General features: G+C 46.9%; 1 protein-coding gene, 1 long non-coding RNA gene and 2 other non-coding genes across 4 annotated transcripts; 3 read left to right on the top strand and 1 right to left on the bottom strand.

Annotated features, from left to right (window-relative positions):
- Positions 1-1,949: 1,949 nt before the first annotated feature.
- On the bottom strand, positions 1,950-11,955 carry LOC144380500 (uncharacterized). Its single transcript, XR_013444681.1, has 3 exons — positions 11,871-11,955; positions 9,433-9,509; positions 1,950-2,056 (listed from the first exon to the last, which is right to left on the bottom strand). It is a non-coding gene; the product is annotated as an uncharacterized LOC144380500 (long non-coding RNA).
- A 245-nt stretch (positions 11,956-12,200) lies between these two features.
- On the top strand, positions 12,201-23,778 carry DKC1 (dyskerin pseudouridine synthase 1). Its single transcript, XM_036090156.2, has 15 exons — positions 12,201-12,331; positions 13,095-13,162; positions 13,792-13,878; positions 15,205-15,296; positions 15,615-15,799; positions 16,426-16,490; positions 16,869-16,995; positions 17,233-17,363; positions 17,779-17,922; positions 18,874-18,994; positions 20,263-20,381; positions 21,059-21,162; positions 21,642-21,750; positions 22,524-22,643; positions 22,906-23,778. The coding sequence occupies exons 1-15, from the start codon at positions 12,316-12,318 to the stop codon at positions 22,969-22,971; spliced, it is 1,554 nt and encodes a 517-aa protein (XP_035946049.2). The 5' UTR covers positions 12,201-12,315; the 3' UTR covers positions 22,972-23,778.
- LOC118534369 (small nucleolar RNA SNORA36 family) lies at positions 17,462-17,599 on the top strand. The gene has a single exon (XR_004916640.1). It is a non-coding gene; the product is annotated as a small nucleolar RNA SNORA36 family (small nucleolar RNA).
- LOC118534370 (small nucleolar RNA SNORA56) lies at positions 21,440-21,568 on the top strand. The gene has a single exon (XR_004916641.1). It is a non-coding gene; the product is annotated as a small nucleolar RNA SNORA56 (small nucleolar RNA).
- Positions 23,779-24,606: the final 828 nt, after the last annotated feature.

Below are 24,606 nucleotides of genomic sequence, written 5' to 3'. Positions count from 1 at the left end.
AGAAGATTGAAAAACTTTGTATGTACACACACACACACACACACACACACACACACACAGTTACTACAATCCTTATTTCTGTAACTGGTCTTCAGACCATAATTGGTGTTTATAATCTTCCTTCTTCTACTCCCCTCTCTGTCCTCCCTTTGTTCTCCAGCCAAGAACTCAGGTGGTCAGAATTCTTTATCTTGTGAGTGACCCAAACCTTTATTCTCCCCACCCCCACCCCCCCACCGCCGAGCCTTAATCCTCAGTGGTCCTGCCTAGCGTGGCTATAGTCGGAGGTGTCCAGAGGATCACTTGCATTGCAGATAGAGTCCTTTCCAATCCCGTTGTTTAACAGCAACACTTTTCCACTTGATAACCAACAGTATCAACCATCAAGCCAGCTCAGTAGACCCATGGTTTGCCTGTTGATTCAGTGGCATAAACAACCCTAAATGGCCAGATGGCAATCTCAACTTGCAATTCAATAGAACCAACGTCGTGGCCTTGGTAGAAGCACTCTTTCCTTGGGAACCAGCCGAGCTCAAAGCTGTGGGGATGGAAAGAAACACCTAGGCAGTAGATTAGGTGTGATAGTAGAGAAGTTGCTCCCACTTTCACCTCCTGATTCCTGAAACCAGGGATTCTGGCTATGGAGAAACTACACCATAGAGCACCAGTTCAAAGTATTTCCCTCATCCTCTAAGACAGAACCTCCACCTTTCAGCATATTTTCCCCCAGCCGCAGTCTCATTCTGCCACCAGGTAGCCGGCTGGTCACCCCAGGGAATGCTACCTTACTGGGGGCTGTCACTCCTGTGGGCAGGTGGAGTACATAGCAGTGGCCGTGGCCGTGACCATATCACCTGATGCCAGGCCCTGGGAGCCTCACCACTTAGTTGCAGATTCCCTTAACCTTGCTCCCACCTCTGTACAAAAAACAAACCCTCATGCTCTCCTCAGTTCAACCCACTGAGCCTACCATTCGCTTCCCCCTGAGACTCCGACCAATACACCTAGTCACGGACAACTCCCTATGAGGTTACAAGTCAAGGAAAAGGTTGCCATACAGTAGTAGGGCCCCCAGAGATGGGAGCCACTTGCTCGAGCAACTTTCTTATACCTTCCAGACCTGCTTGAGTCTGGTCTCAAATACTCCACTTCCCCTGGATGATCAGTTAGCACCCAATTTATCAGGGACAGCTAAGGTTACATGGTTCCTTGGTGCTCCATGGCAAGGCATTCAGACTTTACCGCAGCTGTTGATCCAAAGGAAAATACTTCTTTTGTGGTAGAATGTATTGTTTGCTTCAAAACGCCGGTGGTCCACTGAATGTTTCTCCTGTTAGGACGGGCCAGAGGCTCCCTGTACCCTGCCAGCGTGTCAAAGGCTCTAGTTATATTGGATCTACGTCATCGTAAAGGTCAAGTGGCCCGGACCTGCTACAGAGTCTTTCCCTGCCCTCTGTGCTGCTGAACACACGCAGCCTCACAGATTACCTGTTCAATGCATTGGTGTAGAACAGTTTTGCAACTTTTGTTTTTTTAAGTAAATGCTACCCCCAACATGGGACTCGCATTCACGACCCTGAGATCAAGAGTCTGGCTCTACGGACTGAGCTGGCCAGGCACCCCAGGCGTGGAACAATGAAATGTAGTGTATGTTGCCTACAGAATCCAGAGAACCACACCAAATGCTGTGTCTCTTTTTGGGTGGTAGGTAGCATGAGGTGCAGCAACCTGTTGGATACCCAACATGGTCCAGCCCATCTCAAAATGTTACCGAGGGCCAGGCTTTTGAGTTTTCATGGGCTTTATCTCCCGTCCTCTGGCATACATGTTTATTAATAAAGTAACTACCTCTTGATCCACCAGGTCCAGTAAGCATAATGTCTTCAATATAATGGACCAGCCTGATGTTCACCATGATCGTTGCAAAAATGGAGTTCCACTCACCCTGGATTAGGGCAGGGAGCCCGAGGAGAGACATAGCCCTGAGGCAAGGCACTAAAGCCGTACTTCTGTTCCCGCCAGATGAAGGCAAACTGCTTCCGACAGTCTCTGCTGACTGCAACAGAGAAAAGAGCATTTGTCAGGCAAATAGCTACTTACCAGGTACCAGGGGCTGTGTTGATTCGCTCTAGAAAAGCAACATCATCTGGAATAGCAGCTTCAAGTCACAACCTGATTAATTTTACAATTACCCACTACTCATCTCCAGGCTAACCATGTCGATTTAAATAAGGGTGTGATATGGACAATCATTCTTGCATCTTTCAGGGGGCACTGTTCTCTCTTCCAGACGAATCAAAATTGCTTCTACAAGGTTATTCCCCCTAAATTTCTAGGGAGAGATGACCTGTTTGTATTGCAACTTTTATTTTCGTTTCATCAAGCCCCTTCCTAGCTTCTTTGCACTCCAGCCTGGGGAGAGGAGATCCATTTGAATAACAAGTGGTTTTCAGCACCTGGATTCCTTAGCGCGGCTTCCCCATTTATTATGATTTTAAAATAGGTTTGGCTTAGCCTTTCATTAAGTACTATAAATCTTAGAACTAGAAGGATTTGCGAACATAAATATCTACTATTAAGAGTTTCTACTTTAGGGGCGCCTGGGTGGCTCAGTCGTTAAGCGTCTGCCTTAGGCTCAGGTCATGATCCCAGGGTCCTGGGATGGAGCCCCGCATCACATCGGGCTTCCTGCTCAGCAGAGGGAGTCTGCTTCTCCCTCCCCCACTCCCCCTTCTTGTGTTCCCTCTCTCGCTGTCTCTCTCTCTGTCAAATAAATAAATAAAATCTTAAAAAAGAAGAGTTTCTATTTTAGGGGTGCCTGGGTGGCTCAGTGGGTGAAGCGTCTGCCTTTGGCTCAGGTCATGATCCCAGGGTCCTGGGAACCAGCCCCACGCACGTTGTCCGGCTCCCTGCTCAGCGGGGAGCCTGCTTCTCCCTCTGCCTACTGCTTGCTCTCTCTCTCTGACAAATAAAAAAAATTAAGATAAATAAATAAATATTTTTAAAAAGAGTTTCTATTTTAATTATGTTATGATGGGCAAAATGGCTGTGAATCTTATTCTCTGTGAAAAGAGAAAATTTGAGGGACGCCTGCGTGGCGCAGTCGGTTGGGTGTCTGCCTTCTGCTCAGGTCACGATCCCAGGGTCCCAGAATCGAGTCCCACATCGGGCTCCCTGCTCAGCAGGGAGTCTGTTTCTCCCTCTGCCTGCCGCTCCCCCTGCTTGTGTGTTCTCTTTCTGACAAATAAATAAACAAAATCTTAAAAAAAAAAAAAAAAGAAGAAGAAGAAAATTTGAAAAGAAAATGCCTCTCTCGGGGCACCTGGGTGGCTCAGCCATTAAGCTTCTGCCTTCAGCTCAGGTCACGGTCCCAGGGTCCTGGGATTGAGCCCCGCATCGGGCTCCCTGCTTGGTGGGGAGCCTGCTTCTCCCTCTCCCACTCCCCCTGCTTGTGTTCCGGCTCTCGCGCTCTCTCTCTCTCTCTCAAATAAATAAATAAAATCTTTAAAAAAAAAAAAAAAAGAAAATGCCTCTCTGATTTCTGGATCAGGGACAGCCACGAGGGGGGATGACTGCACATGCATGTTCAAATCATCTATGAAGCATGTGAACTAAAGGCCTGGAGTGCCATGGTACAATTTCAGATACAGAAACTTTCTTTTTTCCTCTATGGACCTCTGTAAAGGGCTTCTCTGAAAGTGAAAGCAACCCAATTTCCACCTAAATTTGAAATTTGACTTTAATATTACCAATGATAGTCTTTTTCATGTCTTACAAAAAAAAAATCCTGACATCATATCCATTATTGTTATATTTAAAATAGTATGAAATTATCGTCACAAGTCCAAATCAAACACTTCTGAACTCATTCTATGAGGACTGTGTTACTCTGATACCGAAACTGGAAAAAGACAGTAAAACAAAAAAAGAAAAGAAAACTACTGACAAATATGCCTCATGAATCTAGATGTACAAATCCTCAGCAAAATACTAGCAAGTAGAATTCACAACTACATTAAAAGGATTATACACCATGACTAGGTGGGGTTTATTCCAGAGATGCAAGGCTCATTCAATATATGAAAGTCAATCAAGGGCCCCTGGCTGGCTCCATCGGTGGAGCGTGTGACTCTTGATCTCAGGGTTGTGAGTTTGAGCCCCACATTGGAGGTAGTGGTTACTTACAAAAACAGAAAAGAAATCAGTGCAATCCACCATGTTTTTGTTTTTTTTTTAAGATTTATTTATTTATTTATTTGACAGAGAGAGAGAGAGAGAGAGAGACACAGCGAGAGAGGGAGCACAAGCAGGGGCAGAGGGAGAGGGAGAAGCAGGCTCCCCGTGGAGCAGAGAGCCCGATGCGGGGCTCGATCCCAGGACCCCGGGATCATGACCTGAGCCGAAGGCAGACGCTCAACGACTGAGCCACCCAGGCGCCCCTGCAATCCACCATGTTAACAAGCAAAAGAAAAGGGGCGTCTGGGTGGCTCAGTCGGTTAAACGTCTGCCTTTGGCTCAGGTCATGATCCCGGGGTCCTGGGATCGAGCCCCGCATTGGGCTCCCTGCTCCGCGGGAAGCCTGCTTCTCCCTCTGCCTGCCACTCCCCCTGCTTGTGTTCCCTCTCTCACTGTGTCTCTCTCTGTCAAATAAATAAATAAAATCTTTAAAAAAAAAAAACAAGCGAAAGAAGAAAAGTCACATGCTTATATTGATTGATGCAGAACAAGCATTTGACAAAACCCAACACCAATCTGTGACAAACACTCTCATAAAACTGGGAATGGCAGGGGAGCTTCTGCAGCTTGAAGAACGTGCACAGATGTTCCCTTAAGATTGGGAATAAGGCAAGAATATCTGCTCTCACTGTTCTTATTCAACATAGTGTTGAAACTTGTAGAAACAAAAGGCACACAGATTGAGAAGGAAGGAATAAAACTGTCTCAATTTGCAGATGATATAATTGTCTTCGTAGGAAATCCCAAGATATCCGCAGAGAAAAACTCCCACAATTAATAAGTGAGTTTTACAAGGTTGCAGTATACAAGATCAACACACAAATCTCTTTACATGATTTTGAGGCTTATATAGTAGCTCCAGTAATCAAGACTGCGTGCTATTGGTAGGGGAATAGACACATAGACACATAGGGAATGAAATAGTGAGCCCAGAAACAGACCCACATAAATCTGCCCAGCTGGTTTTTGACAAAGGCACAAAAGCAATTCAGTGGAGGAAGGATAGTCTTTTCAACAAACAGTGCTGGAGAAATTGGACATCCATAGGCAAAAAAAAAAAAAGAACTTTAACCAAAACCTCACACCTTATACAAAAATTAACTCAAAATGAATCATATATTTATATGTAAAATGTAAAACTATAAAACTTTTAGAAGACAACATAGGAGAAAATATTCTTAGATACAATCCATAAAAGAAAAAATTGATAAACGGGACTCCATCAAAATTAACACTTTTGTTAAGAGTATAAAAAGACAAGCTAAAGGGGCGCCTGGGTGGCTTAGTCGGTTAAGTGTCTGCCTTCGGCTCAGGTCATGATCCCAGGGTCGTGTTGGGCTCCCTGCTCAGCAAGGAGTCTGCTTCTCCCTCTTCCTCTGCCCCTCTCCCCTGCTCATGCTCCGCCCCCCCCCAAGTAAATAAAATCTTTAGAAAAAAAAAAAGACAAGCAGCGGACTGGGAGAAAATGTTTGCAAAGCACATATCTGCTAAAGGACTCACATCAAGAATATATAAAGAACTTTCAAAACTCAGTAATTAAAAAACCCCAAATCACTAATAATCCCATCAGAAAATAGATAAAAGATATGAAGAAACAATTCATTGAGGATGGTGGCAAACGAGCACTCGGAAAGATAGTCAATATCATTAGCCATTAGGGCAATGCATATCAAAACCACAATGAGATTCCACCGCATACTTATCAGAATGGCTAAAATTGTTAAAAATCAGCAGAATGCCCACACTGATTCCTGATCCATGGAATGAGGCAATCATGGCAGAAAGGCCCAAGTAGAAATCTCCGGGGCTTTGCCTTTCTATCAAAGTGTAAGTCAAAAGAAATAACATATACTTAGGGGACAATGTCAGAAATTAGTTCAAAGACTTGAGAAATGCAGGGAAGGAAATTCCTATCCTATCTCCATTTTTTTTTTTTCAAAGATTTATTTATTTATTTGAGAGAGTGAGAATGAGAGAGAGAGAGAGAGAGAGAGAGAGAGTACATGAGAGGGGGGAGGGTTAGAGGGAGAAGCAGGCTCCTCGCCGAGCAGGGAGCCCGATGCGGGACTCGATCCAGGGACTCCAGGATCATGACCTGAGCCGAAGGCAGTCGCTTAACCAACGGAGCCACCCAGGCGCCCCTCCTATCTCCATTTAATTCACTATTTGGCTTTGCGCAGCAGTTGGTTAAGTCTTCATGAATGTGACAGTTTTAAGCCAGGGCTCCAAAATTCTTTGACACTCCTCTCATTGAAAGGTGGGGTTGATGCCTTCTCCCCTTGAACCTGGATAATCTTGTGACTGCTTGAATCATACAACACAGCAGAACTGATTTATGGGACTTCCAGGGCCAAGTTACAAAAGGTTATTCTGACAGTTTTATGCCTTATCTACTCCAACACCTGCTTTTGGAGACCTGAGCCACTAAGTCCAGAGTCTGACTACTCTGAGGCTGCCATGCTATAAGGAAGTCCAAGCCACATGGGCAGACTCCCGTTCCAGTTCCAGTTGCACCGGGCCTTCCAGCTGAATTCTCACCATACTTGTAATCTGTCGGCATTATAACATGTTTAAGGACACGGAGTTTTGGGATGGCTTGTTATTCAGCTGACACATTATGCTGAGGAAGTCAGACAGGACAAAGTAGAATGTCTTCTCTCTGCTCCATAATGTCTGGGGCCTCAGCTGAGATGACTCAGTGGCTGGGGGTGACTAGAGGCTATAATCTAGATGGCTAGAGGCTATAATCTTCTGGAAGTCTCCTCCCTTACATGCCTGTTACCTGTGTGAGGATGCCTATTCTGGCTATTTCACCCGAATGGGGTCATATAATATTTGTCCCTCTATGCTTACTTCCTTTAGCATGGTGTTTTCTTCTTTCTTTTTTTAAAAAAGATTTTATTTTTAAGTAATTTTCAGCCCCAACGTAGAGCTCAAACTCACAACCCTGAGATCAAGAGTCACATGCTCTATTGGCTAAGCCAGCCAAGCGCCCCTAGCATGATGTTTCCAAGGTTCATCCATGTTGTAGTACGTATTAGCACTTCACTCCTTTTTATGACTGAATAATACTCCATTGTATGGATAGACATTTTGTCTATCCAGTCATCTGTAGATGGACATTTGGGTTGTTTCAACCTTTAGGCTATTGTCAATAATGCTGCTATGAATATACATGCACAAGCATCTGTTTAAACATCTGTTTTCAAGTCTCTTGGGTATATACACATAGGAATGGAATTGCTGAGTCATATGGCCACTCCGTGTTTAACCTTTTGAGGAACCACCAGACTGTTTTCCCCAGCAGCTGCACCATTATACTTGACAGCAGAGTGCTGCCGCTCACGCCTGACTTTGTGGCTTGCTTGGCCAAACAATGCTCAGTTCATGATGTGCAGCTCAGGTCTTAAGATCACACAGTTATTCAGTTTCAACCTAGGACGAAAGAAAGTCAGGGGCTTTGCCTCCCAGTAAATTGGTGCATGTTTAGGTCCTAGTTTCATTTTTTTTTTTTTTCAATTAATCTTTATTAAACATGAGAACTAATGCCTTTCTTGGTCTGTCTGGGCATCAAACCCACAACGTTGGTGTTGTTAGGTCACATTCTACTCAACTGAGCTAACCAGCCATGTGGCCAGTGCTAGCTTTATTTTTATCCCAAATTCCAGAGGCCTGAACTGTGATTCTCTTATCAAGGCTTGGAAAAGGCTCTGTGTAGCATCCTAATGGGAGATGCCACCTCCAAAAAGAGGCCCACCAAGCACTGTGCTTCTTTCTTAGAGGCTGTGGACTTGAGGTATGGCAACTTGGTTTTCACTTTGGGGAACCATCTCAATATGCCTCAGCCCACTGGATGCCCAGAAACCTCATGGAGGTGGTGGGCCCCTAAATTTTCATGGGGCTTATCTCTCACCCTGAGATGCAATATTTGTTCAGGTTCAGTTGGCAGGATACCATTAATGTAATGGACCAGCATGATGTCTTGGGGGACAGCGAGATGATCAAGTCAGTCCCTGGGGACTTAATTACAATAATATGCCAGAGAATTGAAGGGACAGTTCCAGGGGCTTCCTTTTGAGTTTTCTTTCCATAATTGTCCTCAATCCTTGAGTCAAAATTCCCCTGTGGGAATTTTTCCAGCTGCGGATTTTTCCAATTATACAGTTAGGAACTGGGGAAAAAGCCACAGGAGGACCCACAGTGAGAGGGACACAGACTAAGTCTTCATTTCTGACCAGTGGACCACAGTGGCAATCTATGTCCCCCAGGGAAAGAAGGATGAAGGTTTGAAGTATACACTAGTGGTGTATGTACCTGGCCTAGTCTTCACTTGAGGGCTCTGAGCCTGTGGGCGACTGGGTCTGGGGATTAGATGAGGGGCCATGTTTTCCACTGTGGCAATTCAAGGCAGACTGCCATTCACCAGACCTAGAGTTTTTGTTGTTGGGGTTATATGGATCATGGTCTATTATAGGTGGCTTATTTTTTTTTTAAAGACTTTATTTATTTGACAGAGGGAGGGAGAGAGAGTGTGCACAAGCAGGGGGAATGGCAGAGGGAGAGGGAGAAGCAGGGAGCCCGATGGGGGGCTTGATCCCAGGACCCTGGGATCATGACCTGAGCCAAAGGCAGACGCTCAACTGACTGAGCCACCCAGGCGCCCCAGGTGGGTTATTATTAATAGGACATCATGACCAATTAGCCACCACCAAAGATTCTTGCGGATAAACCATTCTGGTTCCAGCTGCCAGTCCTGCTGCCAATCATGATGCCCCCAGTTGGCCGCTGCTGCTCCAGGCTCCCTGTTTCTATGGCAACACCTCTCACCTCCTTTCCTAGATTAGTTTTCCAGAACCTTCACCAAAGCACTTCTCAATGTTTGGATGAAAGGAATGTCCTTTGAACGTTCTCTGGGGATGTAGTTAAGGGTTGAGCCAGTAGGTTGCACATGACAAGTTCATTCCAACAGTTCCGCCTACCCAAGTCTTAGGATTGGAGACAATGAGGGATGTGAGGAGTTAGGGCACAAGGACAATTGGCATTCTCTTGCTCAGGTGATTTTATCACAAGATCTCCAAGAAAGACAGGATCAGCCTCACCAGATGGGGGTGGGGGGAACCCCTACTTCTGCTGGTAAGGGAAGGTCCAGGGGGTTTCTGGGTTCAAGACACAGATCCATTAAACAAAAATACTTACTGAACATCTTCTAGGAGCTGGATATATAGCAGTGAACAAAACGGACAAACACTTCCTGGCTCCGTAAGGCTAACATTCTAGTGAAGAGAGACAATAAACAAGATTTATTTAAGGCAGAGGGAAGAGTGGGTGCAAAAGACCCGAGAAGGGGGTGTGCCTGGAGTAGGGTGAGTAACGGTGGAAGGAGTGGACTCAGAAAGAGAATGGGGAGCAGCCATCATAGACACTTTGGCTTCTTTTAAAATATTTTATTTATTTATTTATTTGACACAGAGAGAGAGCACGCGTGTGAGAGAGCACAAGCAGGGGGAGCGGCAGAGGGAGAGGGAGAAGCAGACTCCCCACTGAGCAGGGAGCCCAACGCGGGACTCGATCCCAGCTCCCTGGGATCATGACCTGGGCCGAAGGCAGACGCTTAACCCACTGAGCCACCCAGGCGCCCCAGATACTTTGGCTTTTACTCTTAGTGAGATGGTGTTTTGGTTTCCTAGGGCTGCCATAACAAATTACCCCAAACTGGGTGGCTTCAAACAATAGAAATGTACTCTCTCCCGGTCTGGAGGCTGGAAGACTGAAATCACTTTAGTCTCTGCCTACATCTTCATTTCTTTTGCTTGTGTGTCTTTTCCCTTCTCTTCCCTCTCTCTTTTTTTAAAATATTATTTATTTATTTATTTGAGAGAGAGAGAGCAGAGTGAGCAAGAACATGAGTGGAGGCGAGGGGCAAAGGGAGAGGGAGAAGCAGGCCCCTTGCTGAGCAGGGACCCCGATGCGGGGCTCGATCCCAGGACCCTGGGATCATGACCTGAGCTGAAGGCAGACGCTTCACCCACTGAGTCACCCAGGTGCCCTACCTTCTCTTCTAAGGACACCTGTCATTGGATTTGGGGTCCACCTGAGTAAGGCAGGATGATCTCATCTTGAGATCCTTAACTTAATTATATCTACAAAGACTCTTTTCCAAATAAGGGTCCAGGGGTGAGAATATACCTTTTTGGGGGGGGACACTTCATCCCACTACAGATGGGAAGTCATTGGGCTTTGAGCAGAGGAGGGACATGGCCTGATTTACAGTTTAAAAGCACTTGCCAGCTGCTATGTTAAGACAGTATAATTGGACAAAGTAGAAGCAGGGGGATCTGTAGGAGCCCACTGGAAAAACAGAGGAGAGCCATAATGATGGCATGGACTACAGTGACAGCAGTGAGGGTGATAAAAACCATCAGAATCTGGACCTCTTTTGAAAGCAAAGCTGAGAGGTTTTGCTACCAGATTGGATGAAGAGTTTTGGGGAAAGATGAAGCCCATAGGAGAATCATCAGTGAATACCTCAAAGTTATTCAGTGCAATATTTACCAATGAAGCATTATAAAATAAGGGGGGAAGTAGTGAACTACTCATGGATTGGCTGATTCTGGGGACTTTGGTTATCTATAAAAAGTCAATTTACGTCATTATTATTATTACCTTGGCTTACACCTAAATAAATTCCAGATAGAATTAAAAGTGAGGAAAAGCCAATCATCAGCTGTTTTTTAAGCCACAGCGAAATAAAATCTTTGTATGGCCGAGGAGAAATGAAAGAAAAGCAGCAACTCATTAGAAAATATAATGGCAAAAGATTCCATTTACAATTGCAATAAGGAATTAAATAAATAGAGCTTAGTTAAATCCACAGGGGTTAGATCAAGAATCCCCGCTTGAGAGATAGAAGAGTGAGAGGACACCAAAGAAGGAAGGGAAGACAGTTTGAACCACAATTCGCTACTTCCTGCTGTCAGATATTGCAGCCATTAAGCGACTTTTGACTATAGAGCACTTGACATGGAGCCCCGTCCTGGAGTTCAAATGCAGGTGCGCTGTAAGTGTACAACACACACTGGAAATTCTCCCTGAAATTCTTTTTTATCTCACCCACACACACAAACACAAATGTAAAATATTCCATTCATGAAGTGTATCGCTTATATGTTGAAATGCTAATATGTCGGATCACTGGGTTAAACAAAATTCGTTATTAAAATCGACTTCACGGGGCGCCTGGGTGGCTCAGTCGTTAGGCGTCTGCCTTCAGCTCAGGTCAGGATCCCAGGGTCCTGGGATCGAGCCCCGCATCCATCGGGCTCCCTGCTCGGCGGGAAGCCTGCTTCTCCCTCTCCCACTCCCCCTGCTCGTGTTTCCTTTCTCACTGTCTCTCTCTCTGTCAAATAAATAAATAAAATCTTAAAAAAAAAAATCAATTTCACCTTTTTCTTTTTACGTTTTTTTTTTTTTCCCATGTGGCTGCTGGAAAATTTAAAAGTCCACAAGGGGCTCGCACTGTATTCCTATTGGCCAGCACCACTCTAGCTAGATGGGAATTGCAAGCAGCGAAGGACTTTCAACCTCTCTGTGCCTCAACGTCTTCATTTTTCAGTCAGGACTGTTCCGATACCAACCTTAAAGGGTCGGCGAGAGGAAGCAGATAGCTGCTGTGAACAGTGCTCGCGGTACACCCGGGTGCCCAAGCCCGCGTCAAACACAGCAAAGCTCAGTGAACTGTGGCCGGGGCCACGCCCATAGGCTATGGGCCGCGGGGGCGGGCTGCGCATGCGTCTCCAACCCGGGCAGCCTAGGGCCGGGCGAGTGCCAAAGCGCACGCGCGGACGCGCTACCTCGGGAGGGGGGCGGGGGGGCGAGCCAGCCAATGAAGTTGCGCAGGCGGCCCGCGCGCGCCTCGGGCTCACCTCCCCGAGCCTGGCCCCGCCCCTCAGTCCGGCGGCGCAGCACGCACCCGGCGTCGCACAGGTGGGCGGGTTTTAGTGGCGCGGCCTGTGGGCGGCGGGAGTCTGTGCTCGCTCCCTCGGTGGTGGCCCACGCGGCTCGCACGCTGTGCGGGGCAACATGGCGGACGCGGAAGGTAAGGGTCGTTTCCTCGTGGGTGACCGGGCTAAGTACCAGCTCCGCCGCCCCGAAGAGCTGGGGGTGGGAGGGTGACGGCGTCGGGGGCCGCGTTCTCCGCTGGTTTGCCGCCAGGCCGGTCCCGTCGCAGCCGGGCCTCCTGCTGGCCTTGCCTCTTGGCCTTGGGTGTACGGTTGAGGGCAAGGGATGGAGGGGTCTTCTCAGTGACGTGGCTCCGCGAGGCCCGGGCCTCCCGCCGAGGCACAGCCTCTTCAGGGCCCGGGTCCCCGTTGAAAGGCGTCGGCCGTGCGGGCTTCCCCGCCGTGACGGGAGACCTGGCAGTGCCTGTACCGCCGCCAGCCCTGACGCCGCGGTCAGCGCCACGCGAAAGGGCGGTGGGAACAGACGGGGAAGAATAAGGGCCGAGGGGCTCCGGCGTGTTCGGAGCTCCAAGTCGCAAGAAAGTTCTGGGGGCCACAGAACCGGGTAGGGGGCAGTTGAGTGGTCACTTACGGAACTTTGTGGCCGTGGGCCGAACACTTGTGCGGCAGGTTTAAGCCCCGCCACGGCCACGTGGTGAACCGGAATGGAAGCCGACATGTGCGACTGCCTGTGGTCGGTTACCGAGCCGTGCAACCCACGCGTTTGGCCTTACACACTTTGTTTTCCCCAGTAATTCTAGACCAAACGTCCATTTTCTACTTGCTCTGATTTCATTCTCTATTTTAAGTTTTGTTACTCTTATTTTCGGGAAAAACTCCCAAATCTCTTGTCTGTTTTAGTATTTATTTTGCCGAAGAAACACAAGAAGAAAAAGGAGCGGAAGTCTTTACCAGAAGAAGATGTAGCGGTGAGTACGAATGTTTTATACTTTGCTTTAACTAAAGTGAAAGGTTACTTAGGTAACACATTACATAAAGAGACTGTTTTTAAAAGTTTCTAAGGAATGGGTTGGAATTGGGTAGTGGTTGTGTAGTAAACCACACAGCCCCAGCCACCTAAATCTCTCCTGTCAAGTATAGTTTGCTGAATGGTGTTGACCACATCAGCTCCTCTCCCTGAAATTCTTTTTTATCCCACCAACAGACCCACTATCCCTCTTTCTCTTTAAGTACCTTTCCCCATCTTTTTTTTTTTGAAGATTTTCTTTCTTTAGAGAGAGAGAGTGTGTGTGTTGTGTGTGTGCATAGCCAGACACGGGTCTCCATCTCAGGACCCTGAGATCATGACCTGAGCTGAAATCAAGAGTCAAATGCCTAACTGAGCGAGCCACCCAGGCGCTCCTAGCTGTCCCCATCTTGGTGGCACTTCACTTACCCTTCTGAGGTCCTGGTTCATTTCTTTTTCACTTGGAAGTCCCAGTGAAGAGGCATAGGGACTACCTTGTTTTCTATTTAAGAGGCTTAGACTTACATGGTAGTAACGGAATTGTACAAAATCAGGTGGGAAGTCTAACAGTGTATTTCTGTCCTGTGTAAGGAGATACAACATGCTGAAGAATTTCTTATCAAACCTGAGTCCAAGGTGGCTCAGTTGGACACATCTCAGTGGCCCCTGTTGCTCAAGGTATGTGGCTAGGATTATGTATCAGATCAATGCCTGGCTTTTACGTAATTTAAGTGTTAAGCGGTTCATTAAGAGTGATTAGCACTAGCATCTTTGACTTAGGAAATGCCAGATGATACTGTTTTAGAGCAGTGTTCTTCAAAGTGTCTGACATGAAGGACCAGATTTTGTTTCATTTTTCATTTCCAGTGCACCCAGTGCTGTAGTAGAATACAGTTAAAATGTCACAACAATGCCATACTGCCATTAAAGTTTATAAATAATTAGTTCTTGGTTTCTGTATTTAACTCCACCGTACAGACTTCTCCTAGTTTGTGGGCCACACTTGGAGTAGGACTGCTTTAGTGCTTGAGGATATGTGCTTTGAAGCCAGACCAATTTGAGTCAGACAGTGTATGACTTTGAGCCAGTTATTTAACCTCCAAGGCTGTTTGCTTACGGTATCTTCTCTTAGGAAGGCAGGCTGAGGGCTGTAGGAGGTAATCCGTGAAACGTGTTTAGCCACAGTGCCTAGCATGTAGGTCCTCTAGAAATTGCTGACTGTTGTGTTGGATTTTAAATAGAGTGGCTCAGTAATGAGTTGAATTACAAATTTCACAAGCAACTTAGTAGGCGCCAGGTATGAGATTAGGAGAAAGGGTAGGGTAGAGGAAGTTACTGAGGCACCTCTTGACAAAGTGTTATAGTAAATCAATATATATGAAGTAAACAAATGAGATTTGCTTATATAATTCAACACAGTTGAGTTTCTGCTTGGTCAGATAGGTCTACCGTTTAATACATCTGCTTTTCTATTGTAGGCTCTGAGGATAGGCTAGTGAACTGGGTAGGCCAAGGTCCCTACTATCTTGGAATTTAAAATCTCGGGGTGGGAGATAGTGAAAATTGCTATTTGTGATAAGTACCATAATGAAACTAAACTGGGCAACATGAAAGATAAGCTTTAATTGAAGGGAGCTTTTTTAGACCTGTGGTCAAGCCTTGGAAAGGAGGAGAATGAAAAGGAGCAGACCTGGGAAAAGCAGAGATGGGAGTATCTGGAGCAGGAACAAGCTGGTTGTGTTTGAGAAACGTTGCCAGTCTTTGTACCCCAAGAAGTCTTTCTAGAGGAGTGATCAAATTTGTCTTAATTCTATTCATATGGGTAATTTTTCCAGTGTGTAAGGAGGCTTAACAGTCTATCACACTAGATAATGAAAATATAGGAGCAGAATCCAAGTTTATAAACTTGCGGGTTAACCATAACATGGTTGATGGTGCTGACTCTTGTTTTACATATGTTAATGGTTTATTAAGTTTATTCTGTGTTGTATCATTGCTTTCCAGAATTTCGATAAGCTAAATGTAAGGACTACACACTATACCCCTCTTCCTTGTGGTTCAAATCCTCTGAAGAGGGAGATTGGGGACTATATCAGGTAAGTGTTGGGAGCATGTGGTGTTCAGACTTCTGTTCTTTTCAAAATGACCTTTTCAGGGGCGCCTGGCTGGCTCAGTCGGTAGAGCATGGGACCCTTGATCTTGGGGTCATGAATTTGAACCCACATTGGTCATAGAGTATACTTAAAAAAGTGACTTTTTCACATCAGTTGTTCAAGAAGGTAGTGGCATTTTAGAAATGCCTAGAATTGCTGTAAATACATAACCTGTACCTGTGGTGAACTTTTTTACTCTTCAGATTTAGTTTTTATTAGAGGGCCAGAGATGACAGCGCGGTGATTTCTTTTCCATTTTAGGACAGGTTTCATTAATCTTGACAAGCCTTCCAACCCCTCTTCCCATGAGGTGGTAGCCTGGATCCGACGAATACTTCGGGTGGAAAAGACAGGACACAGTGGTACTCTGGATCCCAAGGTGACTGGCTGTTTAATCGTGTGCATAGAACGAGCCACTCGCTTGGTGAAATCCCAGCAGAGTGCAGGTATGTGGAAGAGGGAATAAAAAGAGGCAGCTCCTTTGTTATTGGAAGGCTTTCTATGTTTCCCTTCCTTCTACTTTTTGGCCCTTGGAAATGGTGTCTTCATTAGTTAAAAAAAATCCTAAGCAGGGATACTCTGGTTGTGTACCTTCTGTCCCTTGCCAGATCCTAGTGTGTCTGCCTTTCTTGGAGTTCCAGGTACTGGACATGTGCACATCAAGTTGACTAGATCTGTTCCCAGGACTGAGACAGGGCTGTGTCTGAGTCCCGCTCTAGGCTTATCACTCCAGGCTTCTTGGAGTCTTCGCTGCTGCTTCTGCCTAAAGTGCCCTTCCCTCATTTTTATCAGGGGAAACTCCTACATGACCTTGCGAGGTTTTGTTCTAAGCAGGCTCTACACTGCGTATTCCAGCTCTTCTTGTCAGCACATTGGAAGTTGAACCCCCAGTGAGAGGAAGCATCTTCACTCCTTTCCCATGTCCAAACCATGAAATCTGTCTTCATGGAAACTTTACAGAAAGAAGTCATCAAACTGCATGCTTTTCTTGCTGCACAAAATGGGAATATGAGCATATAAAAGTACAGAAAACTCAGTGGCCATACCTGACTACTCTTTTGTCATTTTTCAGGCAAAGAGTATGTGGGAATTGTCCGGCTACACAATGCTATTGAAGGGGGGACTCAACTTTCTAGGGTAAGTTTGTGATTACAGGGACGGCACCTTTTGGTGATGTGGGTGTCTAAGTCCGTAGACATCTGGAGACAGGCCGGCTTTCCTGGCTGTCCTGTCTTGTGCCCTTTTCAGTGGGCTGCTCACGCCAGCCTGAACAGGTACTGCGGATTGACAGGGGCACTTCTGGCCATCTCCCTTCTGAGGAAAGGGCTCGCTGATAAGCACTGAATCATTCCTCTGTCACTAATAAAGAAGCAAAAATGGAAAGGACGTTTTAGGTCTTAAATGATTGAAAAAAACTTTTTCATTTGTGTCCTGAAACTGCCACAATAGGCTGTTTGCTCTTATTTGAGAATCTGTACAATGAGAGTCTTCATTTTGGTTTGTGCTTATTCTCAGGCCCTAGAAACTCTGACAGGTGCCTTATTCCAGCGACCCCCACTTATTGCTGCAGTAAAGAGGCAACTGAGAGTGCGGACCATATATGAGAGCAAGATGATCGAGTATGATCCTGAAAGAAGATTAGGTGGGTCATTAGGTCTGTGAGGAACTGAATTGACATTGACCACATGTGGATAGGAACGCGTTCTTGAGAATTACATTTTCTTGTTAAGAGTAGGTGCCCTTAGTATATGGTGTAGTCGGAGCCTGTTTCTATTGTATTTAGTCTTGCTGGTTCAAAGAATAACTCTGGGTTTCTCAGTCAGTGATGTGTTTACTTTGGACAATGTGCTACTTTTGTGTGTGTGTGTGTGTGTCTTAGGAATCTTTTGGGTGAGTTGTGAGGCCGGCACCTATATTCGGACGCTGTGTGTGCACCTTGGTTTGTTACTGGGAGTTGGCGGTCAGATGCAGGAACTTCGGAGGGTTCGTTCTGGAGTCATGAGTGAAAAGGTACACCGTTACGGGGCTAGAAGTCTTAGAGCTGGTACTTAACACCTTCCCGCCCTTGGTGGAATTCCTCACCTGCTTCACATCCTGGAAAAGGCAATTTCCAAAGTGTTGAGTTCAGTTTCAGGGCAGCTTCCCTGTTCTGTTAATTAAACTTTGGAACATTGAAACCTGGGCTGTGGGAGATGATTGGATAGAAAGCATTACTCTGTTCATTTACTACCTCCCAGCCTACAAAAATGCCTACTTAGATTTCAGTGTATCAGTAGTTACAGATGTGTAGAAGAGAGGTGATTCTGAAGAGACTGAAGACTAATGAGTTTGGACTAAATTCATTCAGGTTTTGGAAGTTTGGGGTCTGTTGGACTATTTCAGAGACAGTGACACTGAATAGTTTTCATACATGGCTGCTTTTCAGGACCACATGGTGACAATGCATGACGTGCTTGATGCCCAGTGGCTGTATGACAACCACAAGGATGACAGTTACCTGCGGCGAGTTGTTTACCCTTTGGAAAAGCTGTTGACTTCTCATAAAAGGCTGGTTATGAAAGACAGTGCAGTAAGTTCTGGGTCACAAGTTCACATTTGCACAAAATGTGACTCCACAAAGATGAGATGCAGTCTGTGTTCTGAAATCCTCATTCTGTGTGAAGAGATGAAACATGATGTGAACTTATTATTTTCCTTTATTATTACCCAACGTGGGTCTCAAACTCAGAACTCTGAAATCAAGAGTCGCACGCTCCACCGACTGAGCCAGCCAGGTGCCCCACAAGTAGTTCTCTTAATGATGTAATTATGTCAGGGACAAAGGATAGCCGAGTTGAGGGTGTTTGATGCATTTTTTTGTACGTTATCCTTCATAATAAGAAAAAGAAAAATTAGGTATCCTAAACTATGCCATTATAATAGTTGAAAAAACATAATTGTGTGAAGCAACAACATAAATGTGATGTAGCCTCCTCATGCTGGGGTCAGACTGGTACCCTCTGGGTGAATTTAAGGGGGAGGTGGAGTGTGGTCAGCAAGAGATATAGGTAAGTGAAGACAAGGTGGCACAAGCCATTGAACTCAGGGAGAGGTGGCCTTAACTTGCATGTGGTTGGTTCAACAGGCCTCAGTAATCTTGCTTGCTGGTCATTTTGAGAGCCTGTTAGAGGCCCGATCTCCCAAAAAAAGCAAAAACGCTCCTGATTCTGTCAGGGTTTCTCTCATCAATGATAAAAAAGAGAGGAGTGATTAAGGAAAAGTAAGGCTGGGTTTTTGTTTAAGATGAAAATACCTTTAAGTCCAGTGGAGGAATGAGGAGTAGGTATTTAAATTCCCCTTTAACATTTCTGAGTCAGTGTGTATAAGGTGCCTAGCCCATGGTGGAATGCCATTAGCTCCATTTCGCAGGCCCCGTTCCCCACCCCCCAGCCCCGTTCTCCTTTGTGCTGGTGAGGGGAGGGATGGCGGGCAGGGGCTAGTGCAGCAGCTAGGGCTCTCACGTGTAGTGCTATCTCTGCAGGTGAATGCAATCTGCTATGGGGCAAAAATCATGCTTCCAGGTGTTCTCCGATACGAGGATGGCATCGAAGTCAATCAGGAGATCGTGGTCATCACCACCAAAGGGGAAGCAATCTGCATGGGTAAGAGGGGAAGTTGCCCTAGTTCCTTCTGCACCATCACAGCCAGGCTCACTAAGGGCAGGCCCCCAAGTCCTGGCTCCTCAGGTTCATCTAATCCTTGTGTTGTCTGGGGCCTGTTGGGGACTGTGTTAGATGGGCATAGGTGAGGAGGAGGTAAATGAGGCTTCCCCTTGCCCCAACTGGCTGCTATTAGAGGGCGTGTCTCAGCAGCCCGGCTCCAGTGGGGAGAGGGAAAGTCCTTAACGAAGGGAGTAAATGTCTGTGGTAATCGAGATGAGAAGTTTAGCTCATTCCTTGTTTGCCTGTAGCAGTTAACTTGTGGACCTTTAGCTACTGTTGGATTGTCCTTAAAACTTCAAATGTTCCATTGCCCTGAAGGGGCTGTGCAAGCTGTTCCCCGTGTGTGGCCTGAGCCCCAAGCCTGGTGAGTGTATCTTTAGGGTGCCTTACTAGAGGTGTTCCCTCTGGCTGCTATCCATAGATCGCTGCTTGCACCCGAGAAGGGACTCTCATGACCTTCACGTGACATGCTTTCTTTCTGGTGGTGCAAATTAGGCACGTTAAATGAATAGCTCTGATTTACTTATTAAGAGGCCTCCTGAGGCTCTAGGAAGCGTTGATTTTTATGTGGTTAGTGTAAATATTTTTTTAACTGACAATCGTAATATGGTTTCAGAGCTTTTTTCCCATAGCAGTGGATTTTCTCCATATGAACATCCTCAGCAAAGGAAACCTCAAGGCAGTAGAGCTTCGAGTTTTAAATGTTTTTTTTTTCTTTGTAAAGATTTTATTTATTTATTTGAAAGAGAGAGAGCACAAGCGGGGTGAGGGGCAGAGGGAGAAGCAGACTTTCCGCTGAGCAGGGAGCCCGATGCGGGGCTCGATCCCAGGACTCCGGGATCATGACCTGAGCCGAAGGCAGACACTTAACCGACTGAGCCACCCAGGTGCCCCTTAAATGTTTGTTTGTTTTTTTAAGATCTTGAGAGAGAGCGTGCGAACACACGCACAAGTGGGGGGAGGGGCAGTGGGGGAGAGAATCTCAAGCAGATGCCACGCTGAACACGGAGCTCGACGCAGGGCTCGATCTCATGACCCTAAGATCATGACTTGAGCCGAAATCAAGAGTTGGATGCTTAACCGACTGAGCCACCCAGGTGCCCCTAAAATGGGGTTTTAAAATTTATATAAAACACTGGAATTAGGGCTCATAATAACGAAGTTTCTCTCTTCCCAGTCATTCTTTAATCTCTTTCTAACACCTGCAGCTATTGCATTAATGACCACAGCAGTGATATCTACCTGTGACCATGGTATTGTAGCCAAGATCAAGAGAGTAATCATGGAGAGAGACACTTACCCTCGGAAGTGGGGTTTAGGCCCAAAGGTAAGTGGGACCAGGTGTGTGCTCTGCTGTGAATTAACTCTTCATTTTTGTGTTGTTGAATACTCATTGGGTGGCTCTCAGCTATGTCCCTACCACCACAACCTTGCCGTGTACCTGGGCTCTGGGGAGTGATGGTGAGTAGAAATGGGACCATCTCAGACCTTAGAGATTTTAGTCTAATGGGGAGAAGCAGATGGGCGTCACTCATACTGCACAAGGAAAGCCAAGTTGAAGGGATATCAAAGAGTACAGAGAGGTGCCTGGCATCTCGGGAGTCCAAAATGAGGGGTTTGACTTGGCTGGGGGGGCTGGGTGAGGGATCTTCGCTGGAGCCAGGCTAGCACAAAGGACACAGTGTTATGTATTGATGAAGTGAAGAAAGGAAGGGAGAGTCTGGGGAAGCTGGAATCGCATGTGCTGCAAAGGCCCTGTGGTGGAAGAATGGGGTGGGTGGGGGTGCCACAAAATGACATTTTGGAGGTTCTCACTGATAAAGAAGGCTTGATGACTTTTGACAAGTCCCATGTTTGCTCCTGTTGGAGAGCGTGAGTTAGTGCTTTGCAGAGAAGTGTGAGGCCCAGCTGAGAACACACAAGGGAGGAGCCTTACTTGAGCCACCATAATACCTGCTTCATGTGTCACACTGTTCTAATGCTGAAATCCTGACGATCCACCAGGCAAGTCAGAAGAGGCTGATGATCAAGCAGGGTCTTCTGGATAAGCACGGCAAGCCCACAGACAGCACGCCTGCTACCTGGATGCAGGAGTATGTGGACTACAGGTGAGGGCAGGGGGTTTCAGAGCCCCAGGCGGGCCGCCTGGATGCAGGAGTGCATCCACTACAGGTGAGGACGGGAGGCCGTAGAGCTCAGAGGGGTAGATGCAGCATGGCGGCTGCCTACATGAGCCAAGGCAGGAGGTCATGGAACCTGGGTATGGGGAGCGGGGCAGATTTAATTTCGGGGAGAGCTGCTCACATGTGGGACTCTAGGAACCTGCGTGGTGCTCACGAGATCTTGGGGGCTGTAGGGACTGCCCCTTGACTGCTCAGGCCTGCTCAGCAGACAGTTATCCCTTTCTAGTCTGGCTCGTGGGACTCTAGAGGGAGTCAGTCTGCAACAGTAAGTGGTGAGTTCTTCTGTCTGTCGTCAGTATTTTGATGGTGGCTTTAGACTTGCCAGATATCACTGGTTGAGGATACAGCACTACGTCCCTGGAAAGCCGTTCAGTGCCTCTCACCTATTGCTGTCTGTCTTTCAGTGACTCTGCAAAAAGAGAGGTGGGGGCCAAAGCAGTAAAAGACCCACAGGAAGTTGCCGAAGTCGTAAAAGCCCCAAAAGTAGTTGCCGAAGTGGTAAAAGCCCCAAAGGTGAGTGACATGCTGTGAGCAGTTGGGAGTGTGCTTTGGGAGATGGTTGCATTTGGCTTATCTCGATGGTTGCGGTCTAGGCACAGGTCGTGGCTCAGTACGGCAAGGCTTCTTGGGGGCGTGATGCAGTGTAGATAATGTGCCATACCTTGGGGTACTTGTTTGGACGGTGTGGGCTCCAATTCACCTTCCCTGTTGTGTCTGCTGGGAGGACTGTGGGCTCCAGTCAGGGGCCTCGGCTTCCACCGCGCTGAGGCGACGGCGCTGGGTCACAGTGGGGGTGTGTGTGCTTCTGGCTCCGGGGCAGGTGAGCCGTACAGAACTCAGCGGGGAGCAGAATCACCAGAGGCTGACAGCCTCTAGATCGCCTTAGCTCTGCGTTTGAAAAGTTCCAGGAAAGTATGTGGTAGCACCTCAGCTTGTCAGGGTTGGGGGCACCGCTGGCATTAGAGCACAGAATGGGTGCGCTCAGTGAGCTGGGAAGAGCTTCTGGCACGCATGGGGCCTGTCCCAACTCCTGGGTTGCCCGCCGCCTTTGAAGACCTGCAGTCCGACTTGTCACAGCCCCCGAGCTTTGGTGCTCCTGCTGTGCGCGTGGGGATGAGACCGTGTTTGAATTCTCTGTAAATTCAGGTTGTGTTGGGGTTTGTAATTAGAAAACTTACTCTTGGATTTAGTCAGGAACTTCTCTGGTGATTCCCCACCTTCTTACTGAGCGTTTCTCATCCATTTTTGCCCAAGGTCTAACATTTGATCGCTTGTCTCCACCTTAGCGGAAGCGAGAGAGTGAAAGTGACGAGACCTCTCCACAGCTGGTCAAGAAGGAAAAGAAGAAGAAGAAGGATAAAAAGGCCAAAGCTGCGCTAGAGAGCGGGGGCGATCCAGGAGATGGGGTATGTACCTGAAGGGGGAGCAGCAGCGTTTCCTAGTAACTGCTCATAGTTGGAATGCTGCTGATGGTGAGGGGGAAATCTGAATGGTCCTGTCCGTAAAAGTAGACCGCTGGGGCATCACTAAAAAGCTCAGGGCTTGTGTTCTGTGCAAAATTTATTTAATCCAGAATATCCTCCCAGATCCTGAAAAGGCTTATTGGGCTCTTGGAACTTCCCTCATTTGGTTGTTAACAGATGCAGTGAGGCTTTCTCTTTCTCTCAGGACAGTGACAGTACCAAAAAGAAGAAGAAGAAGAAGAAAATAAAAGTGGAAGTGGTTTCTGAGTAGTGGACACCACTTTGAGCACTGTGTCCAGGTGGGAGGAGAAATTAAAGCCTTATTGAGAAAACAGAATTCCTTTTGTTCTTGAGGGAATGGAACATAGGTCCCAGAAAGGGTGGAGAGTTCCGGCACATTTTAGCTGCTACGTGAGAACTCAGTGACGTTCCCTGGTGTGGTCATCCCATCCTGTCCTGTTTTAAGGATATGGGTGAAGGAGGCAGGTTTGATGGCACCCACTTCTCTGCTTGGGAGAGTTGGGAATTCTCTCCTTCAGACCCAGCACAGCCCAGGAGCCATCTGCGGCTGGTGCCCGATGGCTGTTTTAACAGCATAGCTCTTTCCTGGTTTGCACCACCCCTCAACCCATTTTAAAAGTTTCTAAACATTGCTCAGTGAAATGGTGTAGATCAAGTAAAAGAAGAGAACTGAACCACATTGTTCACTGGGGGGATAGATCTTTCCTCCCATGTCCTGTGAGGACAGTGGTCTGTTCTGGCCACGTGCAGGCCGTCTCGTCAGCCATGTCCACTCCATCTCTGTCCTCCTTCATAGCCTGTGTGTACAGCCTAATGCACCTGAGTCCATCTGCCTACTTGTGTTTGTGACAAGCTAAAATACTGTTCCGTATTCTCTCTTAATTTTCCTTTACTTTCAAAGGATGCACTCACTCACTGCTGGGAGAAGGTTGTACTTTTTACTTATTAAAGTTTATTTGTTTTTAAGTATTTCTGTTGGGTTTTCTAATTGTTGGGGATGTCAAACTAGTAGAACAAAAGATAGAAACTATTTTAATTAAAAATCTAGGAAACTTTATGTCCTGTTTGGAATTTGATGCTTTTTCCTTTGGTTATTTTCTCTGGTTCTATGTCTTGCAGCATTCATCTTGGGGCCTATTATCTGGTATGGGACCAAATACTCTAGAATCTTCATTCAGGACATTGACTAGATAAAAAGGGGAATCATCACAAATCCAGTGATCTCCCCCAACAGTCGAGGGGAGGAAGGGAGAAGTATTTATGTAGTGGGTCTGGCAGGAGGTACCAGTGTGTATGGGGAGGGATTCTGAGCATAGGCCTGAGGCTGGGTTTCCCTCTACTAGAAAGGAGGTCAGAATGAAAGCCTCTGGCAAGTCAAAGCAGGAAGCTGCATGTGTGCACCTGATGGGTTCTCGTCCAGGATTAGAGCATCCTGTGTGCATGTCTATGTGGGCACCAGCCTCAGAAGACTTGGGGTGGGGGGGTTTTGAGGGCACGGGTGTTTATAATCTCAGCAGCTAGCTGCTGTGTGAGCAACGGAGTGGAGTAATTCCCTTTGGATACAGATTAATTTGGGCAGCCAGTCGTGGGGTGCTCTGGAAACCAGGTCTTGAGAATGAAGAGAAAGCTGAGAGGAATGGCTGCCAGGAGGAAAATGGGGGAGATGCAAGCGGAAGCAAAGCATTCAGAGCACTCTCCCCATGGAGTAGAAATGGGATGATCACACCTTTGCTCCCAAACTTGTTTTATAGGTTACATGTCTGTGTGTGTTCAGGTCCACACGTAATGTACCGGATCGTGCCCTGCCCAGCACACACCCCCCCTCATGGGAGGGTGGGTTATCTTGACCTGTGTGTGCTGAGGGAGACTTCTGAACCCAGGGGAG

The sequence above is a fragment of the Halichoerus grypus genome, chromosome X, assembly GCF_964656455.1.
Source record: "Halichoerus grypus chromosome X, mHalGry1.hap1.1, whole genome shotgun sequence".
Taxonomy (NCBI): Eukaryota; Metazoa; Chordata; class Mammalia; order Carnivora; family Phocidae; genus Halichoerus; species Halichoerus grypus.
Note: the sequence above shows the minus strand (reverse complement) of the source record. Positions and strands in the feature narration are given on the sequence as shown.

What these genes read in the sequence shown, in the direction of transcription:
- DKC1 (XM_036090156.2), top strand. An exon ending in CTGGAGTCATGAGTGAAAAG is followed by an intron (nt 17,364 to 17,778) that starts GTACACCGTTAC and finishes GCTGCTTTTCAG; the next exon opens with GACCACATGGTGACAATGCA. An exon ending in AGGGGAAGCAATCTGCATGG is followed by an intron (nt 18,995 to 20,262) that starts GTAAGAGGGGAA and finishes TAACACCTGCAG; the next exon opens with CTATTGCATTAATGACCACA.